This window comes from Poeciliopsis prolifica, unplaced genomic scaffold (assembly GCF_027474105.1).
Source record: "Poeciliopsis prolifica strain line A6 unplaced genomic scaffold, Auburn_PproV2 SCAFFOLD016, whole genome shotgun sequence".
Taxonomy (NCBI): domain Eukaryota; kingdom Metazoa; phylum Chordata; class Actinopteri; order Cyprinodontiformes; family Poeciliidae; genus Poeciliopsis; species Poeciliopsis prolifica.
In genome coordinates, this window is record NW_026562391.1 from 1,292,709 (window position 1) to 1,316,016 (window position 23,308).

General features: G+C 40.2%; 1 protein-coding gene across 1 annotated transcript; it reads left to right on the forward strand.

Annotated features, from left to right (window-relative positions):
- The first annotated feature begins 289 nt into the window (after positions 1–289).
- Positions 290–22,412, forward strand: LOC129366838 (ophiophagus venom factor-like). Its single transcript, XM_055040899.1, has 44 exons — positions 290–452; positions 532–546; positions 638–673; positions 976–1,014; positions 1,349–1,538; positions 1,715–1,880; positions 1,990–2,060; positions 2,253–2,344; positions 3,170–3,252; positions 4,332–4,419; positions 4,516–4,618; positions 5,232–5,346; positions 6,289–6,404; positions 6,523–6,666; positions 7,346–7,558; positions 7,949–8,149; positions 8,438–8,590; positions 8,726–8,855; positions 9,719–9,787; positions 10,586–10,843; positions 11,259–11,487; positions 11,819–11,904; positions 12,148–12,287; positions 12,368–12,577; positions 12,734–12,794; positions 13,512–13,595; positions 13,668–13,871; positions 14,347–14,422; positions 14,673–14,835; positions 15,043–15,150; positions 15,521–15,671; positions 16,416–16,579; positions 17,337–17,492; positions 17,580–17,639; positions 18,132–18,222; positions 18,371–18,422; positions 18,562–18,649; positions 18,772–18,861; positions 19,141–19,246; positions 19,825–19,914; positions 20,004–20,087; positions 20,256–20,336; positions 20,480–20,627; positions 21,183–22,412. Exons 1-44 carry the CDS (start codon positions 367–369, stop codon positions 21,325–21,327), a joined length of 5,235 nt encoding a protein of 1,744 aa, XP_054896874.1. The 5' UTR covers positions 290–366; the 3' UTR covers positions 21,328–22,412.
- Positions 22,413–23,308: the final 896 nt, after the last annotated feature.

The following is a 23,308-nucleotide window of genomic DNA, read 5'->3' on the forward strand; positions in this document are numbered from 1 at the left end:
AGATTGAGTTTCTGTGTTTTATTTTTCTTCTTTTCCAGTAACAAGTGACACAAGTGACAGCCTGTCCTATGACACATAAACCAGCAGTAAGAGTTGTGTTTAAACATCATGGAGATGTCCGAGTCATTTGTGTTTCCCCTGTTTTGTTTTGTGAACAGAGAAACTGATCCGTTAAAATAATAAGTATTTTGCAATCTCTGCGATTTCTCTTCTCCACAGTGGACCTCTGACCCCTTGGCCAAGCTCAAAGGCTGCTCCTTGTTTGGTTTTTCCGTTTGTTCATAATCGATCGGACTCCCACGGATCGCAACATCTCCATGACTGTATGTTCGATCCCAGTCCTCGGAAGCCTCCGAGACGATCAACATGTTTCCGTGGAAGCTGCAAAACCTTTTATTCCTCCTTCTGTTCTGTAACTCCGATGGACAGATTTTCAGCGGTAACAGAAGACGGTGAGATTTGTATTACACAGGGATTCCTGCTCTTCATATCATCAAAATTTGAATAGCTAACCAAAATGTTGTGTTGCAGCCCCTGGCCTGACAGGTACAGTGTGTTTGCAGATGTCAAGCTGTGTGAATGGTTGCAACATTGACTTCTAAAAGCTTCAGGGAGTATTTCTAATCTTTATCTCCAGAGGTATGACGTTTGATAGCTACTTGGACCTCCATGAGTAAGTAGTCAAAGGCGGTATTATTGTAACACAAGACCTGTAATGTCTGTACCATCATAATTACAATAAAAATACCCAAAAACCTATGAGCGATAAGGCTATGTTTGCAATATCTGATTAATATTCATGTTCGATCATCCTCTTCCAAAGTATTTCAGGGTAGGCCATATTGTTTGACGTATTAAAAACTATCTCTATACCTTTTTAGACCACATTTGTGCAGCACAACATGTTCATTTTTTTCCCCCCCATCATTGAATTTTGTCATGCCTGAAATGACTCTTTGTCCCATATGTTTGCAGTGTACTAAATGCAAAGAAAACCATCGATTCTTCACCAAGGTACTGTTACATCAGAGTAAACAACCCGACATATGGACACATTTGTAACGCTGACAGGATTCTGAATCGTACCTCACATTCTGACGTTTTGACCAAACCGAATGGGAAAAATCTTTACAACAATTCTGGTATTCAGTTTTTAGTACGGTTAATTTTAATATCTTAGAATCCCATCAGAAAGTTGATATATTTCTGTACTAAAAAAAAAAAATAGAAGAAGAAGACTGGAATATTCATTGCAAATAGAGTAATGCACCATGTAGAGCACTGTATTCATGGCTGTGCTGAAAAACATCATAAAAATGCTAATTTCACCTAATGTACCTGGACAAAGGTTCACTTTGGTGGCTCCCGACATCCTGAGGACCGACACCGAAGAGAACATCTACTTACAGGCAGACAACTTGGCCACTCCTCTCATTGCCTCCATCGTCATCCAGGACTTCACCAAAAGCATCATGCTCCTCCAGGAGACGGCCAAACTCGATCAGGAAAATGGCTTCCATGTTATCAAGAGCATAGAGGTGAAATACGTTTCCCTCTGGTACACAGGTTCTAACTCAATAAATACTGGCCCACATTGTTTTCAATTAGACAGGTTTTGCCAGCACAGTTTCTCTATAATACCAGTACAAATGAGCAAAAACCAGTTTAATAGTCCACAAACCATTAGGAATTGTAAACCTTCTGGTTGTCGCAGCTTTCATCCGCGCTCTTGAATCGCGAGGAGAAAAAGAACAAGTTTGTTCATCTGCAAGTGAACTTCGGGAGTTACCACTCGATGGAGCGAGTGCTGATGGTGTCCTTTCATTCTGGCTACATCTTCGTCCAAACCGACAAACCCATCTACAACCCCGGAGACACCGGTGAGAACAGAGCAGAGTCAACACTCAAACACTCAAAGCATGTCTGTGTAAGATGTTAGGTTGTATGTGTACTTGAAACTATGGATCTTTTATTTGCTGTCTTTACCAGTTCGTTTCCGAGCCTTCGTGTCTTCTCCGTCGTTTAAGGCCTTGGACAGCCCCATCACTGTAGACGTTCAGGTAACACCTGGAGACCAAATATTTAAATATAAAGTTCTGCTGCAAAGACAGAGATTAAAGGCAGATTTTCTCTAAACCAGAGTCCTTCTTTTAGTTTCTTTATTTGTTTAATTTAAGGTCTGGTGCTTGTCAAACTTATCAACCACGAGATCCAACAGTCATTTAACACCAATGTTGACCTTTGTGTATCAGAATCCTGACGGAGTGGTGGTCAGTCAGATCTCCAGGACCCGACCCACTCAGGGCGTCTTCGCCGATTCCTTCCCTCTGTCTGACATCGTCGGGTGAGATGAGCGCCTTTGTTTGGCTTGTTCTTCGTTAATCTGACTTTTAATGGTCAGATTAAAAGTACAGACATTTTTGGAGCATTGCAAAAAGATTTCAAAAATTAAAAAAAAGGCAGGTGTTACTTTCAAAGAAAGCTGGAGGTTTTTGTCGAAAACTGAGTTTTTACTCTTAAACCTTTTCCGTTTTATACTCAGAAGTTACTAGAAAGATAAAATAGAAACTCTTGATGTTTGTTGTTTCTTGCAACATCTAAATTAGACTCTTTGTCCATAGTTAATATATTGTGTTTGCCTTGACAGTGGGAATAGTACGGTTGTCTATTTCTCTAAGGAATGTCGTTCTGTTAGGTCAATGTTTCCATCTGTTTACCCAGTGGTGAAACTTTTCTGATTGGTTTCAGTTACAGTCGGCATCCAACCTGCTTTAAGTTGTGCAGTATGGATAGATACAGCGGAGAACATCTAGAGGGCAATAACTCGCTTTGGCAAAATGCAACTGAAGAAATTTAATCTTTTATCAAAGTTGTTCTAGCTTTAGATCAGCCCTGTTCTGTGTTACATGTTCTACTGTCTTTCCCATTTTGATGTATTGTATTTCAGGCTCAACAAAATCGGAAATTATTGATTACCACTGATTAAAAGTTTCTTGGCATTATAACCAGATTATAAAGGTGTTTTGCGATTGGATGGAAACCAGCTGTTTTCACAAAAGTATCACCGTTTAAATTCTGTTTAGTTTATAAATTATTAAACAGTTTTTTCAACCTAAGGACATTTTTGCTTTTGATTTTCCAGACTTTCTGTAATGTGTCTGTGTTACAGTGAAGGAACGTGGCTGTTGACGGCAAAGTTTGACCACTGGCAGCAGAACGCTTTCACCTCCCGTTTCGAGGTGAAGAAATATGGTACGGGAAGAAAATTTGACAAAGTTTGACAAAATCCTTCATGGTTTTATGTGCTGTACTCTTCTAGAATCTTCATCTATGTCGTTTCCTTAATGTTCTACTAGAAATGAGCCCGAAATATTAAGCTTTAGATTTTAATATTTGCTGAAATCCCCCGACAGTCTTAGGAAACGAAGTCATTTGGACCCCATGAGTTTTTTACTCTGTGTGCAGTCCGGTGGGGTCGCACTGATGCCGGGGGTTTTTTCGGTGTCGTTTCTGAAACTGACGGTCTGATGGCACAACCTCCCGTTACATTTCTCCTCACTCCTCCTTAGCATTGCGCTAATCCCACAGGGAAGTTGGTTTTGTATGTTTTTAAATTAATTTTTTTGTAATGGCACCTTCTCCAAAGAAAATGGCTAATCCTTCACTATAAAATTTGAATCATTTAAGCATAAGAAAGGTGCCTACAGTAAGTAATGTAACAGAGAATAGAGTAGAAATATCTTTTATTGACTCACAATGGGGACATTCAAGTTTAACGGCAATGTAGAGGTGTGTACAGGCACATACAAATATCAAAAGTGGTACATTTATATATAAAAAGCACAAAAAATAATAATGTACTGTGCAACATTGTAACGTTAAAATACCATACAGTTATCAGAAATATCATCGAAGGGCAAATCCAAGGGATGTTCAACTGAGTAAGATTTTATTTTTATTTTTTTAAATGTACTTAATGTGCGTTTGTATTTGTGCAGTGAAAAGACAAAAGACATTTTACAATACATAAAAAAATAAAAACAGTGGAAAGCAAATGCACAGTACAACTGGAAACATTGGTTAAAAGGTGTAAAATTGCTTAAATGCCAGCTTTTGTGTAAAAACGAATTGACTGCTGGGAGCAGTGCTGATCATAGTGTCTGACTTCTGAATGAGCAAAAACCATAAGCTTTAAGTTATGAATACATAAGGCAAGACATCTTAAAATAACACACCAATGTCTGAGGCTAAATCCACGGAGATGAATGTAACTTAGGTTTTGTGTAGGTCATGTTTTCAAACAGCTGACCTGTCATTACTTTGTGCTCAAGTTCTCCCTGCCTTCAACGTCACACTGACCCCCAGAAAGCCCTTCCTCAGCCTGGATGACGACCAACTGGTTGTAGAAATTTCTGCAAGGTTGGTCTCGCTCAAACCTTATTGGCTCTCTGGCCAATCTAACAGGAGTGCAAGACAATAACTGTGCAAAACAACCAATTTGTGACTGGATTTCAGGTACTTGTTCGGGGAGCCGGTTCAGGGGACGGCTTACGTCGTGTTTGGAGTGAAACTCAACCAAGAGATGAGGAGGTTACCTGCTGTGAAGCAGGTGTCTGATGTGAGTATTAAAAGAATCGAGTCATAATGCAGTAAAACCATTATAATACTACACGAATTAGGTTGTGGTATTATTGTGGAATAGCCATAATATTGCAACTTTATTCACGTAATGTAGTTTTATTCAACTAATACTATGAATTTATTCTCATTTTATTACATCTTTATTCTCATACAACTTTATCATTGTAATATTATAACTTTGTTCCCTTATGAATTAATTCTCCTGACATTATGACTTTATTTTTGTAATTTTTTATTTTATTTTTACTTTATTGTTGTACCACACCTCTAGAAGGCATTCCCACACCTTTATAATTTAAAACCTGTACCTCCATAAAAAAATAAAAATAAAAAAAAATCTTCACTATCCATAAATGTAACATCAAACCTGCCCAGATGTTGATGTGGATGTTTTCTCGCCCATTTTCTTCACATTTCTCTCCATTTTGAGATCTCATCTCCACCACAAACTGAAACACAATGCAGGTCTTAAAAGCCCAAAACAATTCAAGTTTCTGACTTTCAGTTCATGAGGGAAAACCTTCTGAAGGTGATGTGTTAGTTTTTATGAAGTCAGAAATTCAGCGTTTTTCTTGGTCTGGTGCCTGCAGCTGGATGGAGGAACCGTCACACTGAGCATGCAAGAGCTCAGGAGCGCGTATCCCAACATCAGGAGCTTAGTGGGAAACTCTGTTTACGTCAAAGCCTCTGTCGTCACCAAGACGGGTAGGAAAACAACCTGCTGATCTGTGACCGGCTGCAAAGTTTGGCTTTCATTTTAGACAGATTTTTAAAACGATTTTGATACCATTTTTGATTTATTTCCATGGCAACCTACGCAATGTCGTTTGTTGCCTCGAAACCCAAACTTTCCAGGATGTGGCAATCTGAGCCGAGCTTGTCGAGGTCGCTGGTGTTATCAGAGTTTAAGGTCAGATGTCTATCCACTGCATTTGGCCCAGTGGGAAAGCCAAGTCTTTGTAATAATCAAGTTAGATTTGTTAGTTCTTTATTGGTCATTTTGTATTACATTATATTTGTAGAGAGAATAGGATGTCAAAGCATTGGGAAGTGTGATTTTTGACAAATCATGCAGTGCTGGACACAGCTAACTAAAACGTTTGCTGCGTTACCTGAAAGCACAAATTATGAGCATTAGTTCTGGAAATGCAGAAAAACTATATCGACATGGCATTTAATGAAAGCCAATGCTAAAGCTATAACTTCAGCCGTGAGTCAATGATAAAACAATACATTAAATAAACCTCAACAGAATCTAATTTGTTTCCATTTGTCATTGCACGCATGAGTTGAACCTCAGGAAGCGATTCTTCAGGAACAAACCTTTCACTCCTGGTTTCAGTTTCATCGTTGTTGAGTTTTGCTAACTCTGTTAGAGTTTACTATCTGAAGAGTTTGGTGTGGATTTGTGCTTTTTAGAACTTCTCTGCCATTTTCCAATCCTCACCTCAGCTCAGATGAATTAGCAGGAGGTAGTTTGTGAACTTGAGTTTTCAATACACCGAAGTTGCTCTATTAAATCACTCTCCAGTAAGGTACTTTAGTTTGTTACAGTATGAATAAAATATTTGAAAGACAAGGTGAGTTCATGAAGTTCGGCTTCATGTTCATGTTGCTCTTGTGTGACTCAGTTTCTCACCTTTTCAGGAAGTGATCTGGTCGAGGCGCAAAAGACTGGGATTAAAATTGTAGAGTCCCCATATGTCTTATCTTTTAAAGACGCGCCAAAGTACTTCAAACCAGGAATGCCGTTAGACCTGACAGTAAGGACCATCTTTTGTGTTTTTGCTTATTTGAAATGGTTGTTTAGCTTTGACTAACAACAAAAAAAAAGCAACAAAAAAAAAAAACAAACCTAACAGCATTCATAAACTCTTCCAGATTCAGGTGAGCCAGCAGGACGACTCGCCAGCCCGTAACGTTTTGGTCAAGCTGTCTCATCTGGTCGCCCCACTGACCGTGTCATCAGGCACCGCCAGAGTCAGCATCAACATGCCCAACGTGCAGCTCCCTCAAACTCTCACTGTGAGTATAACTGCACGGGAATGGAGCGTCATGACGGAGAAATGCTGCTGTCAAAGTTAGTTTCTTCCAACCAAATCAAATTGTTTGACGGTGAAGTTGTATCTCGCGGTCAAAGGCCTTTAAAAAAATGATTGACGCAGTTATTAGCTCTGTTGCATCCTGGCGGCATCTTGTACTTTGGGCTGCTTATGCAGCTCGTCTTTAACAGATACTGAAAGATGAGAGCACAAATTGCCGGTTCTGGCTTGATTTTAGTATTTTATTGCTTACTTTTGAGATTTTAAAGGATTTAGCCCAATTATTTCTTCTTAACATCCACACAAGAGGTCTTCAATCAACCAACCAGTTTGTCTTAGGAGTTCCTAAGTCAGAAATCAGAGGCGCAATTTGTGCTCCTAAACTTTGGAAGGTGTTTCCTTTTAATGTCTGCTGAGGCTGTTGACACTTTTAAATCTTTGCTCCAGACCCATTTTTATTGTTTTGCAGCTGATTCCAGTCAGATTCCAAAATCTCTTAACCTGAGAGTTTATGGGAGTATATTTGTCCTCTTGTTCTTGCTTCACGTTATGAAAACTCAGAAATGAGAAACTTTATGCATCCCTACACACATGCACACGTTTCACACTCCCACCAGTGTTTGTGCAAAACACCTCTGTCGTCTGGGATTGTTGCTTTCCAGGCGGAGACGGCACAGGCCGACCTGAAACCGGAGCAGCAGGCCAAGCAGCAGATTGTGCTTCATCCTTACACGACCAGCAGTGGGCAGCAGAACTACCTGTACATCTCCACAGGAACCAACAGAGTGTCTGTCGGAGAGAGACTGTTGCTGCAGTTCACCGTGTCTTTATCTGACCAGTCACACAGAGAGTTCATCAAACTCATCACATATCTGGTGAGATCAAGGAAAATCTTACAAGTTGTGAATTAATCAGGAGTAGGGCTGAAACGATTAATCGTGATCAATCGATAGAAACACTTTGTCTGTGAATGTTTCAGTCAAAACTCCTGGCAAAGTGACAGAGTTTTATCTAAACCTGGTTCAAATAAAATGTTGAATTTTGTTTTATACTTTCAAATTGTAACATGTGTCTAATGGTTTATTAAAAGCGGTTAAATTAAAACTCAATGGAACGTGTCACTTTTTGTTGTCAGTTAATCGGTTAATCTTCAGAAAAATTGATGGAACAATCATTTACTTAGATTATTGTTAGCTCTAGTCTTAGTCTAGGAGTCAAATCTACTAGAATTAAACTCGTGAATATTTTTCCCCAAACCTCTGCAGGTGCTGAATAAGGGTAAAATCGTAAGCGCCGTGCGTCTGGACGTGTCGGGCCAGCTGGTGACCAGGGTTGGGTTGTTGGTCACGGCGGACATGATGCCATCGTTTCGGGTCGTGGCGTTCTACAGCCTTCCCTGGTTGGGGCAGGAGGAGCTGGTTTCGGACTCGGTCTGGATAGACGTGGTGGACGGCTGTGTTGGAGGGGTGAGCGTTCTTCTCAGAGCTGACAAGTTCTGTTTGAATGCTTCGGATTCATGTAGAGAATAAAATTAAAAAATCAGACGTAGTTTGTTTAGTTTGTATGGCTTGATATGCATTTCATTAACAAACTGAGGCTTTAAAGTGGAATTAAACCAGGAGGCAGGAACCAGATTGCATCTGCTGTTTTGATACTTCATCAACTATCGATTGCATTTAAATGGCAGAAAAGTACAGAAAAAAGATGTATAGCTATATTTAAAGTTGTCTTGCTCCTTTTGTATTTTTGTGCAGCTGACAGTTTCCACAGACAGCGTGAAGCCTCACTACACACCCGGGAAAAACTTCCACTTCCAGATCCGAGGGGACCCGGGGGCAAAGGTCAGCCTGGTGGCTGTGGACAATTCTGTGTATCTCCTCAACGGAGAGCGACTCACACAGAGAAAGGCATGTCTTTATTTTTATTCACTTATTAAATCTAGGGAAGGAAGGATGTACATATATACATTTGTAATATGCTGTAATGTTATAAAAATATATATATTTTTGGTCTATGTAGCCTTAGCTTTTTTCTGTGCTCAGCTTTGGGGCGTGGTGGAGGCCGGAGACATCGGCTGCACCAGAGGTGGAGGTCGAGACGCCAAAGGAGTGTTTACAGACGCCGGACTTCTTTACTTCTCAAGCGCCGGAGTCAAAACCGAAACCAGGCAGAGTAATTTGCACACAGCAGTTCCGTTACCAAAACAGAAGAATTAGAGCTCGAAATTGTTTGGAACTGTTTTGTTTTTTTTTAACAATAAGAACCAACAAGTTCAGCAAGATTTGAAAGCAGTTTTAACCTCACAAAATACGTTTTAAAGTACAGGGAAGAAATACCTTGCCACAGAGACGTCGCTTCTGTGACTATTATTTTTATCTATAAAGGATAAAATTTCACCTTCAGTGAAATAACTGATAAATAAAAGTAGCCGCTATTTTGTTCTGCCTAGGAGAGCACAGGAAATGATTTATTAACGAGTGGTGGGACAAGATTCAAATTTGCCAAAGAGTTTATTGTTAGATTGCAATGAATGAAATCAAATTTGATAGCATTTTGTTAATATGTTATTAACAATACTATTTTAAATTCAGAAATCATTCATGTAGCTTCTTTGAAAGTATCCCTCTTTATAAATGTGGACTGTGGATGCTGACATTAGCATTAGGTAGGTCTGAGCTAATCAACATGTTTTACATTAAAATGCTACTCTCAGCTTGAACAGTTTTGTAAAAAGCTAACTCCTTTTTGCATGATTTGCGCAGAATAATAGTCATTCCCAGAGTCCCATCAGATTATTTTTTGAAGTAAAATCAACCCCAGTGGACCAAGAGAAACAAACAAACAAAAACCCCAATTAATCTTGTTACATTTTTGTGTTGCTTTAAATTTTATATATAATTAATTAATTGAGATTTAGTCCTGCTCCTAAGTTTTGCTGAAAGTGAAGCACAGATACTAAAACACATAAAACAACAACACTGCGCACATTCTCAAAATATATTCCTTCCTTCCATCTCCAATGTTTCCCATTTCAGCCCTGCAGTGTCCAGGCAGCACCAGGAGGAGGCGCTCTGCTGAACTCATGCAACGTAAAGCAAGGCTGGGTGAGCCTCAAGATGTTGAGATTTGATTTCAGTCCTGTTTTTAAGATAAAATACACAATACCGGCGATTTTGTTAAAACAGCAAAGTATGATCTTTTTCTTATTTGTTGCCACATCTGAGGTATATGAGACACATAATATGTGAAAAAAATGAAGCTTCTTCACCTCCTCCCTGAGCTACTAGTGTCGTTTGCAAAAGTGCGCTGCTCACGGTCCAAAGCAGCCAATAAGAGGGAGAAGGAAGGTCTCAGTGCTGTCAGTCATGCTCGTGTATGAACCTCTAAACCTGCTAATGGCGGCGAAACAACTTATCATTCCAGGAAAACCGTTTATCTGCCATCATCTGGCCATGCTAACTGACCTTAGCATGTTATGGTGAACTAACTCTAGTGTAGTACACAAGTCTGATTGTCAGCAGTAAGACCCGCCTCCTATCTCTGATTGGTTGTGTGAAAATGAGTGGCATATTTCTCCAGTTTGTATTGGGAGCACTGGGAGAAGGAAGAGGAGTTTGATTTTTTATTTTTTTCACTGATTATCTGACTTATACTCTTAATGATAGCTTGAACAGATATGTAAAATATATATAATTTTTTTAAAATTAAAAGTTAAATACTGCCGCTTTAAAGCAGTTGATAAACCTTCTCAACATCTGTGACCTTTTACTGATAGTTTGTCCAAATTCTGCCAGAACCTCACCAATATTTGAAACTAAAGAAGCTCCTATTATGGACATGTCATGGTGACAGCACAAACAACAGGTTCTGATGTCCCTGCTTGCTCCCTTCCTTTATTTCAGAGAGTCACTATAAGGAGGAGATGCAACGGCGCTGCTGCAAAGACGGCCTGAGGGCCATTAAAATGCCGTACTCCTGCACCCGCCGCTCCCTCTACATCACCGAGGGCCCGGAGTGCATCCTGGCTTTCCGCTACTGTTGCGCCACCTTCAGGGACCAGGTGTTCAACACAGAGATCCCCACCACCCCTCCACCCATGACCACTGCTCCCCCGACCACCACTCCCGCACCGATGCCCACTTTAGATTACCCTGGTTTTGGTTACCATGAATTAGATCTCCCTCGTATTGAGATAAAAATTTATATAGAAAAACCACAGAGGCCTTTGAAAGGTACATACTCAACCTCAACTTTTTCCACATTTTGTTATCTTTTCATTTTTTTTGCTTGCGCAGTTAGTTTGTGTGAAAAACTACCAACCTGATTACATAATACCATCTTATGTCAAGCCACACTACTGCTAAAGGTAGCACATTGTGACAATCGCAGCAAAAAAAAATAGAAAGTCTTAATAGATGAGAAAGGTGTTGATTTGGATGATACAAGTGTTTTTCTTTTTGTGATGATGATAACCCTTTTATGAAAAAACAGTAGATGCCTTCTACAACCACGCAAATGTCCTTTGTGTGCAAGTATTGCTTTTTTCAAACAAGTGAAAATTCTGAATTCCTTTAGTACCAAAGACTGTAGTTAAGTCCGTTTCTGAGGTGAGACCCCTGGAGAGAAACCTGGAGAGACCCCTCGAGACACACCTGGCGAGAGCCCCAGAGACACACCTGGAGACCGACGTAGAGGAAGAAGAGTGGGAATACATGGATCAGACTGAGGTCTATCTTCGCTCCAAGTTCTACGAGTCCTGGCTGTGGCTAGATGTGAACCTGCCGAGTGAGACGGACAAAGACGGGTGAGAGCAGCTGCTGCGTCTGAACAGACGATCTCATCATACACACTGAACTGCCCCTGCTTTTGATTACATTTGTATATTTGATTGATCCCTTTGCACAGAGGCGGTTGGGACAAAATATAGCCTTAAAAAAATTGGGCCGAAATTGATAACGTAATGCAAAAAAACGCAACGTTTGAGATCAAGATAGACAGTAATTCTGGACACACAACGAAATACATGTACTTTCTTTTGCTTTGCCTCTTTTCCAGAAAAAACAACTCTCTTTTTTTCTTTCTCGCTCTCTTTCTCAGCTTTCTGAATGTAATGAAACTGCGAATTTAATCGACAGGTTTGCTTTGAAGAATATGGACAGTGCTTTACCTGACAGCATCACAGAGTGGGGAGTTTTGGCCATCAGTGCATCACATCAGACAGGTAGAGCAGACGTTTCAACCGATGTATTAATCATTAATCAATTCCCCCGTTGCTAAAGGTAGATGACTAAACATGCAGTTGTGGCTCAAATTGTAATTTTCTTTGGCTTTAAAATACAGTAAGTATTTGCAGATGAAGGCGTAAAGGCAGACCAAATTGTCAAGACGTCACAAAAACCCGTTAGATGGTCCGAATCCAAGCAGCGTCTTTAGAAACTCTTTGTTGATCTCCGTGTGACTGCAGGTTTCTGTGTTGCGGAGCCGTACAACTTCAAAACCTGGAAGCATTTCTTTGTCGACCTAAAGCTCCCGTACTCTGTGGCGAGGAACGAGCAGTTGGAGATTAAAGCCGTCATCCACAACTACGGCTACAACGACATGCATGTGAGAGGAGCCCGTTCCTTCACCCTCTTATTTCATCGTCTTCGTTGCCGTTCAGCTTCCTGAGGCCTCTTCTCGTCCAGGTCAGGGTGGTGCTCATGAAGACCGAAGGCATGTGCAGCGTCGCTTTCAAGGACAGACACACCCAGGAAGTGACGCTGCCGGCGGGCTCCTCTGTGGCGGTGCCTTACACCGTTGTGCCACTGGTGGTGGGCAATCTTCCGCTGGAAGTCATGGTGGTCGGCAGAGACATGACGGGAGGCGACCGCATCCGGAAATCTCTGCGAGTCGTGGTGAGTTTCTGACCTTTGGCTTGAAGTAGGTTCCATTTCGGTTTATTGGTATGCAAATAAACGGACTATTTGAAAATGTCTTAGTTTGATTTTACAACAAAATGCCAGCTTGTTTGCTGTCAAGTTCATGTAATAAGTTTCTCTCGGCTCAAACAGATGGACGGCGTGCAGAAGACCAAAGTTTGGAGTGCCGTGTTGAATCCGTCTTCTCAAGGAGGCAGGTCGTCTTAACATCCCTTCGAAGATGCTGCCTCTGCAAGATCTTATGAGAGCATTTGAGTTGTTAGAGATATCCTTTCACATATGCGTTACAGAACATGTGTCAAACTCGAGGCCCGTGGGCCAAATCCGTCCCACCACAGCTTTTTATGTAGCCCTTTAGATTCTGGACTAAACACTCAGCATGCTTCAATATTATTTTATCAATCAAATCAATGACTTTTTTTATCTGCTCACTGCCAAATTATATCAATCAGTTCCTCCAGTTTCTTGAGAATTATTGTAGAAATTCATCAACAAATTTCCACACTTTTTTTTTTGCGCTTATACATAATTGGGAGGTTAGTGCAGATTTCGCTCAAAAATTTTCAAAAACTTTTTTATTGGTATTAACTGCCTCGGCTTTAAGTGATTATAGTACATGATCTATAAAGCGAGGAACAGAAAGTCACATTTACCGCCGTAAATAAGCACAAATATTGCACATATTTCCAAATTAGTTCCACAAACACTTTTATTTTTATTGCAAAAAATCACACAAAGAATCACAAAATCCTGGTGGGACTGAAAAGATGTCAAATAATAATATTTAATTTTAAGAATTCATTTATGCAATAGCAGTTTGTGAACAGGTTTTATCAATACCTTCTGGCCTTTAAGAGCATTCATGATCTTGATTTGGCCCAGAACGAAAATGAGTTCTGCTGTGTTACAGGAACTCAGACGATTCGCATCGATAAGATTGAACTGGAGTCAGTCGTGCCAAACTCTGTGCCTGAGACCTTCGTTAACGTCAGAGGTGAGTCGACAAAGCAATTTAGAAATAATAGCATAGAGAAGCTATTCTGCTCCTTTAAATGTCTCCCTCCAGGCAACGTCTTGGCGGACAGCATCGACAACTCCATCAGCGAGGACTCTCTGGCGTCTCTGATCCAGATGCCCGGCGGCTGTGTGGAGCAGAACTTGGCCTCCATCACTCTGCCGCTCATCGCCACTCTCTACCTGGACCGAACCAACAACTGGGAGAGAGTCGGGGTGGATCGCAGAGACGAGGCTCTCCGATACATCAAGAGAGGTGAGACGGCGATGAAGAGTTGAAGTAGCTTAGTAAACAATTTGTTGATGTAAAGAAATTGAGAAATGAAGGATTTGATAATCGGTATTAGGTACTTGTTGCCTAATAGACCAATAAAAAGTGAATAACACATCCTTTGAGAAACCCAACGCTTTTAAATCATAAAGTAACTGGAAGATAACTTGGAATAAAACAAAGCTTTGCTTTGTGGTCGTATGTTTTTCCTTCACACTGTCAGCCGCTCTCTTAATGCTGTTTCCCTTTAAATAATTGTCTTACAACTCTGTGTTTGACATTGATTTAATTTACTGAGACAGAAAACAATTAGCGCTGAGTGTCCTGCATTCACCATCAGTGTCCTGTTGTTGACTTGGTAGGGATTATTTCTGACGGCTCACTTATTGGTCGCCTGACGCCTGAAAGTTGAAATGTTTCCCTCTGCACTTTTTATTATTTCATGCTGTGTTTTTCTCAGGCTATGAGAATCAGTTGGAATACAGAAGGAGTGACGGCTCATACCCCCCCTACAAGCGTGAAGGCGCAAGTACATGGTAATCCTGCAAAGTTCCATTTTTACACTTGACAGCAAAATCCCAAAGTTAGGAAGTTATTAACTTTCATGCCAATTTTCCATCACCAGTTTTTTACATCTTTGAGCTGATTCCAATTTCTCCTTAAGGATAGAAGCAGGAAGAATACATTTCCTAGCTCAGCTCAGTTGTTACAGCTTAAAGTCAGTCCTTTCAGTGTTTTGTGAGCATGTGTGTCCAAGCGCCTGCCTGTCTGGGTTTCAATTTGCAGGATCACTGCGTACGTCATCAAGGTGTTCTCCATGGCTTACTCGGTCGTCAGCATGAGCGAGCAGCAAGTGTGCGAGCCTCTGCTGTACCTGGTGACCAACAAAATCAGACCTTCAAGCGGCGCGTTCAGAGAGGACAACCCAGTTTATTCCACCACAATGACTGTGAGGCTCTGGCTGGAACACACACTGTGTGGTTCACTGCAGTCTGTCCATTTTCTATTAAACACCACATTCAATGTCCTTCCTGAACTAAAGTTACAGCACTTTTTACATATTTTCAATTATTATTTTTTTTTACATCTTAAAGCACTCAGGTTTAGACTTTTTGTTCTTAAATCTCTTTTTTGTTGTTGTTGTCTTGTTCTGCAGGGTGGTCTCCGTGGTGACGACCCAGAAATAACCCTGACGGCTTTTGTCCACATTGCGATTGCCGAAGCCAAGAAGGCAGGAATTAGCTGTGGCGGGTCCGATGTGGAGGTAATTTACGCACAAATGTGTATCTATTATTGCTGTTTAAAGTGCCTTAAATTTACTTTTCACAGCTTTGCGTAGTTTTTAAGGAAAGGAGCTGTCCGACCGACCTTAAGCACACGAATCGCAAAATCACTGTCATTTTCCATCCAACATGTTTTGTAAACAATCTACAGATAAATAAATACATTTTGTTTTTATTATTAATGAGTTCTAACAAATCTCAGATATTCACAGAAAAATTGGATTTACATTTACATTTACTTACACACCAGGGTGAACCTTATTTACTAACTAGATGACCCCTGAAGGGAATTATCATCTGACGGGCCGAAACATGACGTGCCTAATAAGTGTGTGATGTCGCCTTCCTCAGTCGGCCACCAGCAGGAGCTCCCAGTTCCTGAGTAAAGCCCTGCTGACTGGAGGGAGGAGGCCGTACACGGTGGCCATCGCCTCCTACGCTCTGGCTCTGCAGGGAACACAAAACAGCCTCCATCAGCCTTTGCTCCAAGCAGCGTCTCCAGGTACCTCACGCTCCAGCAATATGAGATTTGATGTCGCATCCGTTATTGTTGCTTTAATCGTTATTTTTAGCGACAAGTCAAATTCTTTTGCACAATGTTAAGGGAGTTGATGTATCACCCATTTCTTTTCTTCTCTATTGTAGGATGTGCAGCACGTTTTTCTTGTTTTATTCTTTGCAGGTGCATAAACTTACTTACTTTAGGGCTCAGATCCGAACCAAAACCTCCAGCCCAACCGGGCTCGAGCCCACACGCAGCGTGTCCAAGCCTGACCCAACTTGATTCATTATTGATTTTGGGTCAATAATTACAATTATAGAGCCTGAAGTCAACCTGACATGACGTAATGATGGTTTTAGACGACCTTGTAAGTGGCAGCAGGCCTTCACCTGATTTTATCGTCTCCCAGCTCCAGTTTGTTGCTGGTCGTAACTGCAGGGTGAATCGTGTGCAAGTCATCCGGGGTGTGTGACTGATAGGAGCGGAGAAGGACGCATGCAGTGCGCTGCGCTTGTCACAGTCTGATGAGGTTCTGCTCCTTACTTAGTATCAAATCTTCTATTCACACTGAAATAAGTAGATTCACACAACCGCGTCGCATTTTCTCCTTTGGTTTCCACTTTTCTGTCGGCTTACTAAACAGAAGTCGAGTTGGACTTGGCCTGAGTTTAAATGTACATTTCGATTCGAATGTAAATTTAAACTCTACGGTACTCATCGTCTACCTTCTGCTCACTGACGTAGATAAGAGCCACTGGCCTGACAAGGAAAACCACCTGTTCACTCTGGAAGCGACTGGCTACGCTTTGCTGGCGCTGATAAAGTTGGGACGCATGCAGGAGGCTGCGGCGCCCTTCAAATGGCTCAACGGTCAGAGAAGAAGAGGAGGAGGCTTCGGCTCCACTCAGGTACCAGCGCGGACCCGTCTGTTATTCCCTCGTAAAATATTTAGATAGACCTAAAATATTACATAGTGCATTAAAGGCATCTATATATATATATACATATAAAGTTATGCTCAAAGTCCAGATTGTGATCTTTTGTTTTCACCACATTTTTTTCTAACTGGAAATAATTTGAACTTTTCTGACTCGTAGTGGAGAATCTGTGGTTAAAGATTAGGGTGGTGGTAATGAGGCCTTCCAACTGCAAAGGCAAAAATAAATCATGGAAACATTCAAAAAGCTGGTCAGTAATAATTCCGCCAAAAAGGTTTTTCTCAGTAATTATTGACTGAATGATCTTCTGAGGTTTCTTTTTTTTAATTAAATTGGAATAAAAGTAGGGTTTGTGTTTTGCAAATTTGTTTTTCTTTTATGCTCTTTGATATTTTGAGTGTCATTTCATATGAGAAACAAACTTTTTGGCTGAATCACAGTAACTTTTCACCTAAATCTGAGTAAGTTTGAGTCAAACTGAAGGCAGATACAGACATTTTTTTTTTATTTAAATGCAGTGACACAAAAAAATGACACCACTTTTGAAATAACTTGAAGCTATTAAATGCTTATTTGCATTCCGTATATTTACTCTGTTTACCACAAATCAAAATCAGCTCTTACTTATTGACTCGGACAAATTAAATGTGCAAAGAAGACAATATTGGTCATATTCTGTGGCAGAGGCTTTAGTAGAAATATATTTTTCATCCCTTTCTCCTTGCAGTCCACCATGGTTGTGCTCCAGGCTCTGTCAGAGTACATGATCAGCCAGCCTCCGCCTGCTGACCTCAGCCTGAACGTGGACATCAGGATGACCGGACGCAAGGAAATCCGTTACTACTTCAACCCAGACACCGCCTACGCTGCTCGCTCCTCTAAAGTCAGTCATAATTTGATGAAAACTGATTTTTTTTTTCTCAGTTTTATTACTGAACCGCCCGCCTTTGCTACCTGTTTCTCTGTTTAGCTGCCTGCTGGTGTCGACATGGAAGTGGAGGCTCAAGGGAACGGACAAGGAATCCTGGAGGTATGAAGCAACATTTACGAAGCCAAATCTCCTTATATGAAAGTACGTCTGAGCAAGATAGAACCTAAATTCAACCTCAGGTTTTGCAGGAAAACCTGTTGTCATTATATAGATACATTACACACAGTATGACATATGATATTTGAAATAGTCATTATTGTTACTTACTGCTCACAAAAAATCCAGCTTCTATGAAAACATGAACTTTACATAAGACCAGTAATTTAAAAAACATTCGCCATAAAACTAGAACTTTTAAATATGAAGATAGTCTTAATGTATTACAATATAAAAGATGATAACAGTGTGACAAACATATTAATGGAAAGTTGAGCAGAAGGAAAAAACAAGCTTAAACAGCAGATATCCACTCTGGAATGAACGACTCTGTTTTGGAGCATTAAAAATAAATAAACCACACAAGGTTTTAAATCCAAAGCATGCATCTTTGAAAGGTTTTTCTTTCTTTAATTTGTTCAACTTTTCCCTCAGGTTGTGACTCATTACAACCAGCTCCATGAAGTTGAAGAGAAAACACCCTGCAGCCACTTTGAGCTCAGCGTTAACATCGAAGAGTCCAGTGGTAATTGAACGCACCGTCTCTCACGTGCAGACCTTTTATCTTTCTTCGTTTTAGCACAACTGGAGGCTGAAAAAACAGTTTTAATGATAAATATGAAAGTAATTGAATTGTGCATTAAATTATTTGTATTGTTTCCATTTTAAACCAGAAAAGCCTCCAGCTGATGTAGAGAAATCCTACCAGATCACCATCAACGTGAGGTGAGACTTTCTGAGACATTTTATGGGTATTTTCAGAAATAATGACACTTTAAAAAAGGCTTTTGTATTTTTTATTCCGTCTTTGTTGTTGTTTTTTTTCCCACATTTTAAAATATCTATGTTTGGCTGTTGCTTGCAGATCTTTGGGACCCAGAGACGTCAGAATGGTGGTTCTGGACATCAGCCTCCCCACTGGCTTCACCCCAGAAAACTCAGACCTGGAAATGGTAATAAACCTTTTACCACGGTGATTGGAGGTGGATGAAGAATGACACAAATATCCCATACTGTGTTATAACAAAGCTACTCAGATCTGAATTGTTAACGTTGGTTTTGTTTGTTTGTGTAGCTGTCCAACTCTGTGGATCATTACATCAGTAACTTCAAGATCGTAGATAATCTGAGTGACAGAGGGTCTCTGATCATCCACCTGTTCAAGGTAAAACAGAGTTTATTTACATATATTGCCGGATTGCAGTGAAGGAGGCTGAGTTCATCCAAAAGCTTCAAAAGTGCAGCTGTTAATGTACTTTCTTTTATTATATTTTTAATGTATTTACATAGCAATCTCTTGACATCTTCTAAAATGTTACATATTGCAAGGAAAGTTCCTTTCTTTTAGGCTCCAAGCAGCATTCTTGATAGCACAGAGCAATATTTTGTTATGTTTCAGGTTTTCTTTGTCGCACGAAATCTTTGTTCTGTTTCCGTCTTTCAGGTTTCTCACAAAGAGCCTGAAATTCTCATCTTCAGGCTGAAGCAGACCTTTAAAGTCGGTCTGCTGCAGCCGTCTTCTGTCACTGTTTACGAGTATTACAACCCCGGTAAGTAAACATGCTTCACACACACAGAAATGGATTTGTATTTTTGCAGTACGTGGTCATAGTATTCATTCCCCAAAACTGCTACAATTTGTCCACGAAATTCTGAAAAGTAGGACATGTTTTTAACCGACTTTACTCTGAATTTATGTAACTTGTAAATAATATCAACCACATAAAACCCCAATCAAAGTTTAGTGCTGCCGTGTGACAAAACATTAAATGTCCAAATGTTTTGAGATAAATAAAAATATCTGATGGCGCTACATCATAGAACCACTAGAAAAGACAAATACTAATCATTTTTTCTCTGATTATGTTTTATTATTATTATTTTAGGTCAGTATCTTTTGTCCTAAATACAACATGTCAATGTTTGCGGTTGCAACTTGACAAAAGTATAAACATACAACACCATACACAATTAAAACTTTTGTAAGGCAGTTTTCTTAATTGCCAGTTTTGAAATCTGAAAGTTTATGTTAATCCCAAAATACGAGCCTTTCTATTGGTCACAGTGCGAAACTGTTGCTTACATAATCGATGTCTTTTAGATTTGTAAAAGCTCCCTCCTCTTTCAGATCACCGCTGCAGTCGTACCTACTCTCCCAGGGAGGACCAGGAGGAGCTCAGCAGGATCTGCGACAACAACGTCTGCCGCTGCACGCAGGGTAGCTGGTGACGGCGTCGCAGCTGGAAAAGAGCACATATTTACGGTTCCTTCCATAAATTCGACATCGCACTTTGTGTTACTCTGTAGGCGACTGCTGTATCTCGAAACCTGAAGATCAGAATTTCCCCAACAAAGAGAGAGAGATATTCGCCTGCACAAGCTTGCACCATGGTACGACGCGCGATTTCAGACACACAGCTGGTGTTTCTGAAATCAATTTATTGAAGAACTTCAGCCACCATAGTGTTTTGACTGAGATAGACACTCAACCACAGAATACACATTTTTACTAAGTTTGAACCATTTTCATGTTTATATTAAACATTGAATCTGTTTCAGTTTGGCAGGTGAAGGTGCTCAATATGAGTCAGAGCTACTACGATAAATATGAGATGGAGATTACACAAGTTATTAAACTTGGTGAGTGGCAACGATTGTAGACAAACACAGAACATTGTGCTGGTAATGAACAACCAAATGGAATATCTGTCTGTCCGTCCGTCCACTACGAAAATCCTAATTTGATGGTTTGTTTTTCTTTTTTGTTACCTGCAACCCCTCAGGTGTTGAGGCTGGAGTTGAAGTCGGTCAGAAGAGGTTTTTCCTGTCTCATGGTGGCTGCAGAGAAGGGCTCAACCTCAACCTGGGCTCCCAGTATCTCATCATTGGTCCTAAAGAGGACCAGTGGACCACTGACCCCGGCAGCAACGGGTGAGCCAGTACAATATTCTCAGTTCCAGTTAGCATAGCAGCACGTAAACCCCTCATAATTGCTGAGTGAGCCTGAAATATAAGACTAAGAGTGACATGTTGTTATAGTAGACTGAGAACGTTGTGTCACCACTGATAAATTTCAGTACAGATAGTGAATTTAATGCAAAAGTGACAACATTTCACAATAGATACAGTTGAAGAGCTGTGACATTTTTGAGGCTTAGGTTGTCATAGGAGGTGGAAATTCCTGCACTCTGCGCTAAACAGCTTTTGACTTTTGTTTAGAATATACACCAGATTATTTTCTCTAAATAAGGTCTGCAGAAATAAAACAAAATTACTCAGAAATTCTCTAAAGTAAAAAACAAAATAACGACCAAACCTTTTAAAAGCTCTCCACTTCCCACTGGATGTCCATTTGAGAAAAATAAGCTGTTTAATTTGACTGTTCCTGGTGTGGCGAGCTGTCAAATGACGATGACGTGCATTAGCAGCGCTGACGGGGGCTAAAGTCAGATTTCATTTCTAATCTATTTTCATATTTGCGCCCAGGTTTATCTACATGCTGGGGAAGGACACCTGGGTGGAGCGCTGGCCTGCAAGCGCAGAGTGTTCCAGCAATCCCAGCATGCAGGCCAAGTGCAAAAATCTCTCTGACGCTGCAAACGAGCTGTCTGTGAACGGCTGCAGGCTGTAGTTTCAGCTGTCCTTCATTTCAATTGTACGTCTACGAATGCATGTCTGTGAGAAGCTAAAAAAGATGAAGTAAAAGAGTGCTGCGCTGTCTGATAACGTTATATGTGTTGGGGTTTTCTGAGTATATAATTAGACGTGGGGAACAATGAGGGAGAGCAAGAAAAAGCCCCACCCGAGAATCCTGTCGGCGTCTTTTTAAAGAAAACAAATGATTAAAAAAAAAAGAAGAAAAAAACACTTAAACCGAATTCATAATCTGTGCTCTGATACAGAAAAGATGTATTGTGTATTAGCACAAATCAAAATACCGCACGCTGACATGTACTCCAAATATAGAACATTAAAAATACAACTGTACCATTACTTCCAGTTTTTCTGAAATCGATTAGCTTCCTTTATTTGTGTAATTTGATTTAGTGAGTGAGAAATCAACAGACATGTGTAAATCAACTCTAAATGTACTTGCAAAAGAGGAAGTTTTAAAATAAAATGGTTTGTTGTCAGGCTAAGCGAGACAGACGAAGCGCTGTAGCTATCAGAGCAAAGTTCCTTCCGGTTATTAAATTTGCATTGCTGCTAAGATGGCGGTAAAGTCAATATGATGTACTCTACACAAACTTCAGCTGGTGGCCTTATTTGGTCATTCGAGAAAAACACATCCTGATCGTTTAGACAAGAATGATTATTTACCAGTAGTCAAGCGTTTCCTTTTTTAGATGTGTTCAGGCGTGTGAGTCACAGTAGTTAAATTCAGTCTCCAATAAGCAATATGTTTAAAAGAAAAAAAAAAAGAAAGAAAAATCCGCAATGCAGCTGTGAAAGGATGTCAGCGTTCACAGATCACAGCACACAGTCACTGGTTCGTAAAGCGACGGACACAAAGGAAGAAGGCAGTGATGACAATGATATAATGTAGATTTATATGGTTTAATCTAGAGAAAAAAGGGGGGTCCGTACAAATCTATAACAGCAGTCGCGTTGAGACGTAACAAACCGGCACCCGACTTACGGACTCCTGTATCAAATCTTCTCAGTTACAATCAACAGTTTGTGACAAAAACTGTAATAAAATATATAAAAAGCTTACATTCTTGTAGACATGATTTCTGCTTCAGATCAGGTTTTATACCTGTGCAATGGTTTGGTGAGCTATTCCAGCAGTGAATGGAAGCAACTGAAAGTCTCACATTTGAAGACACAATCAGTCTTTTTTTAACACAAGCGCATGCATTTGGGCTTCAATAATGTAGCTATCAAGACACAGCTAGGATACACAGTACAGTTCATTTTATTATAATACTTTTTTAACTTCAAGCAAACTGTGCACATGTAAAGGAAGTTAAAATGATTATATACATACAACCTGTTGTTCATTTAGCATCAGAGAGTCATCACTATATTTTACGACTAAAAAAACGGTCTTAAGAAATGGGGTCATTTGGATCCCACAAGTCTTTTACTCTGTGCACGGTCCGTTTATTTTTGTGTGTGTGTAGTTTCAGGAACTGACGGTCTGACGGGACAACCCCCTCACTGTCCAACCGTGACATTAATGCTAACACCATGGTAGCGTTAATGGTCTGACTGTGGACTTCTCGAGCTGGTGCAAAGCTCTTACTCTCAAACCTGTTGTTGTTAAAGCCGACATTCATTATAAGGCTGAGGCGTTATGCAGAAATAACTGTGAAATGGTCCTGGGGGAAAAAGACAGACTGTTTTTGTGATCTTGTCATCTCATTACCTCAGATCTGACACCAACGTTTCCTCCTTTTTTGGGAAAGTTTGAGCCGTCACTCACTGATTCTTTTTTCATCCTTTCAAAATCTTCCCAATTGAAAAGTCTTTTGTTTTGTTTTCGTCAAAACAATTTGTTTTCTATTTCTATTTCCAGATGATGTCTTCTCTATATATATGGTGTTGCACTCTCTTTTTCATTGTGACATAAAGCAACATTTGTTGAATTGTCCTCTTTTAATAATAAT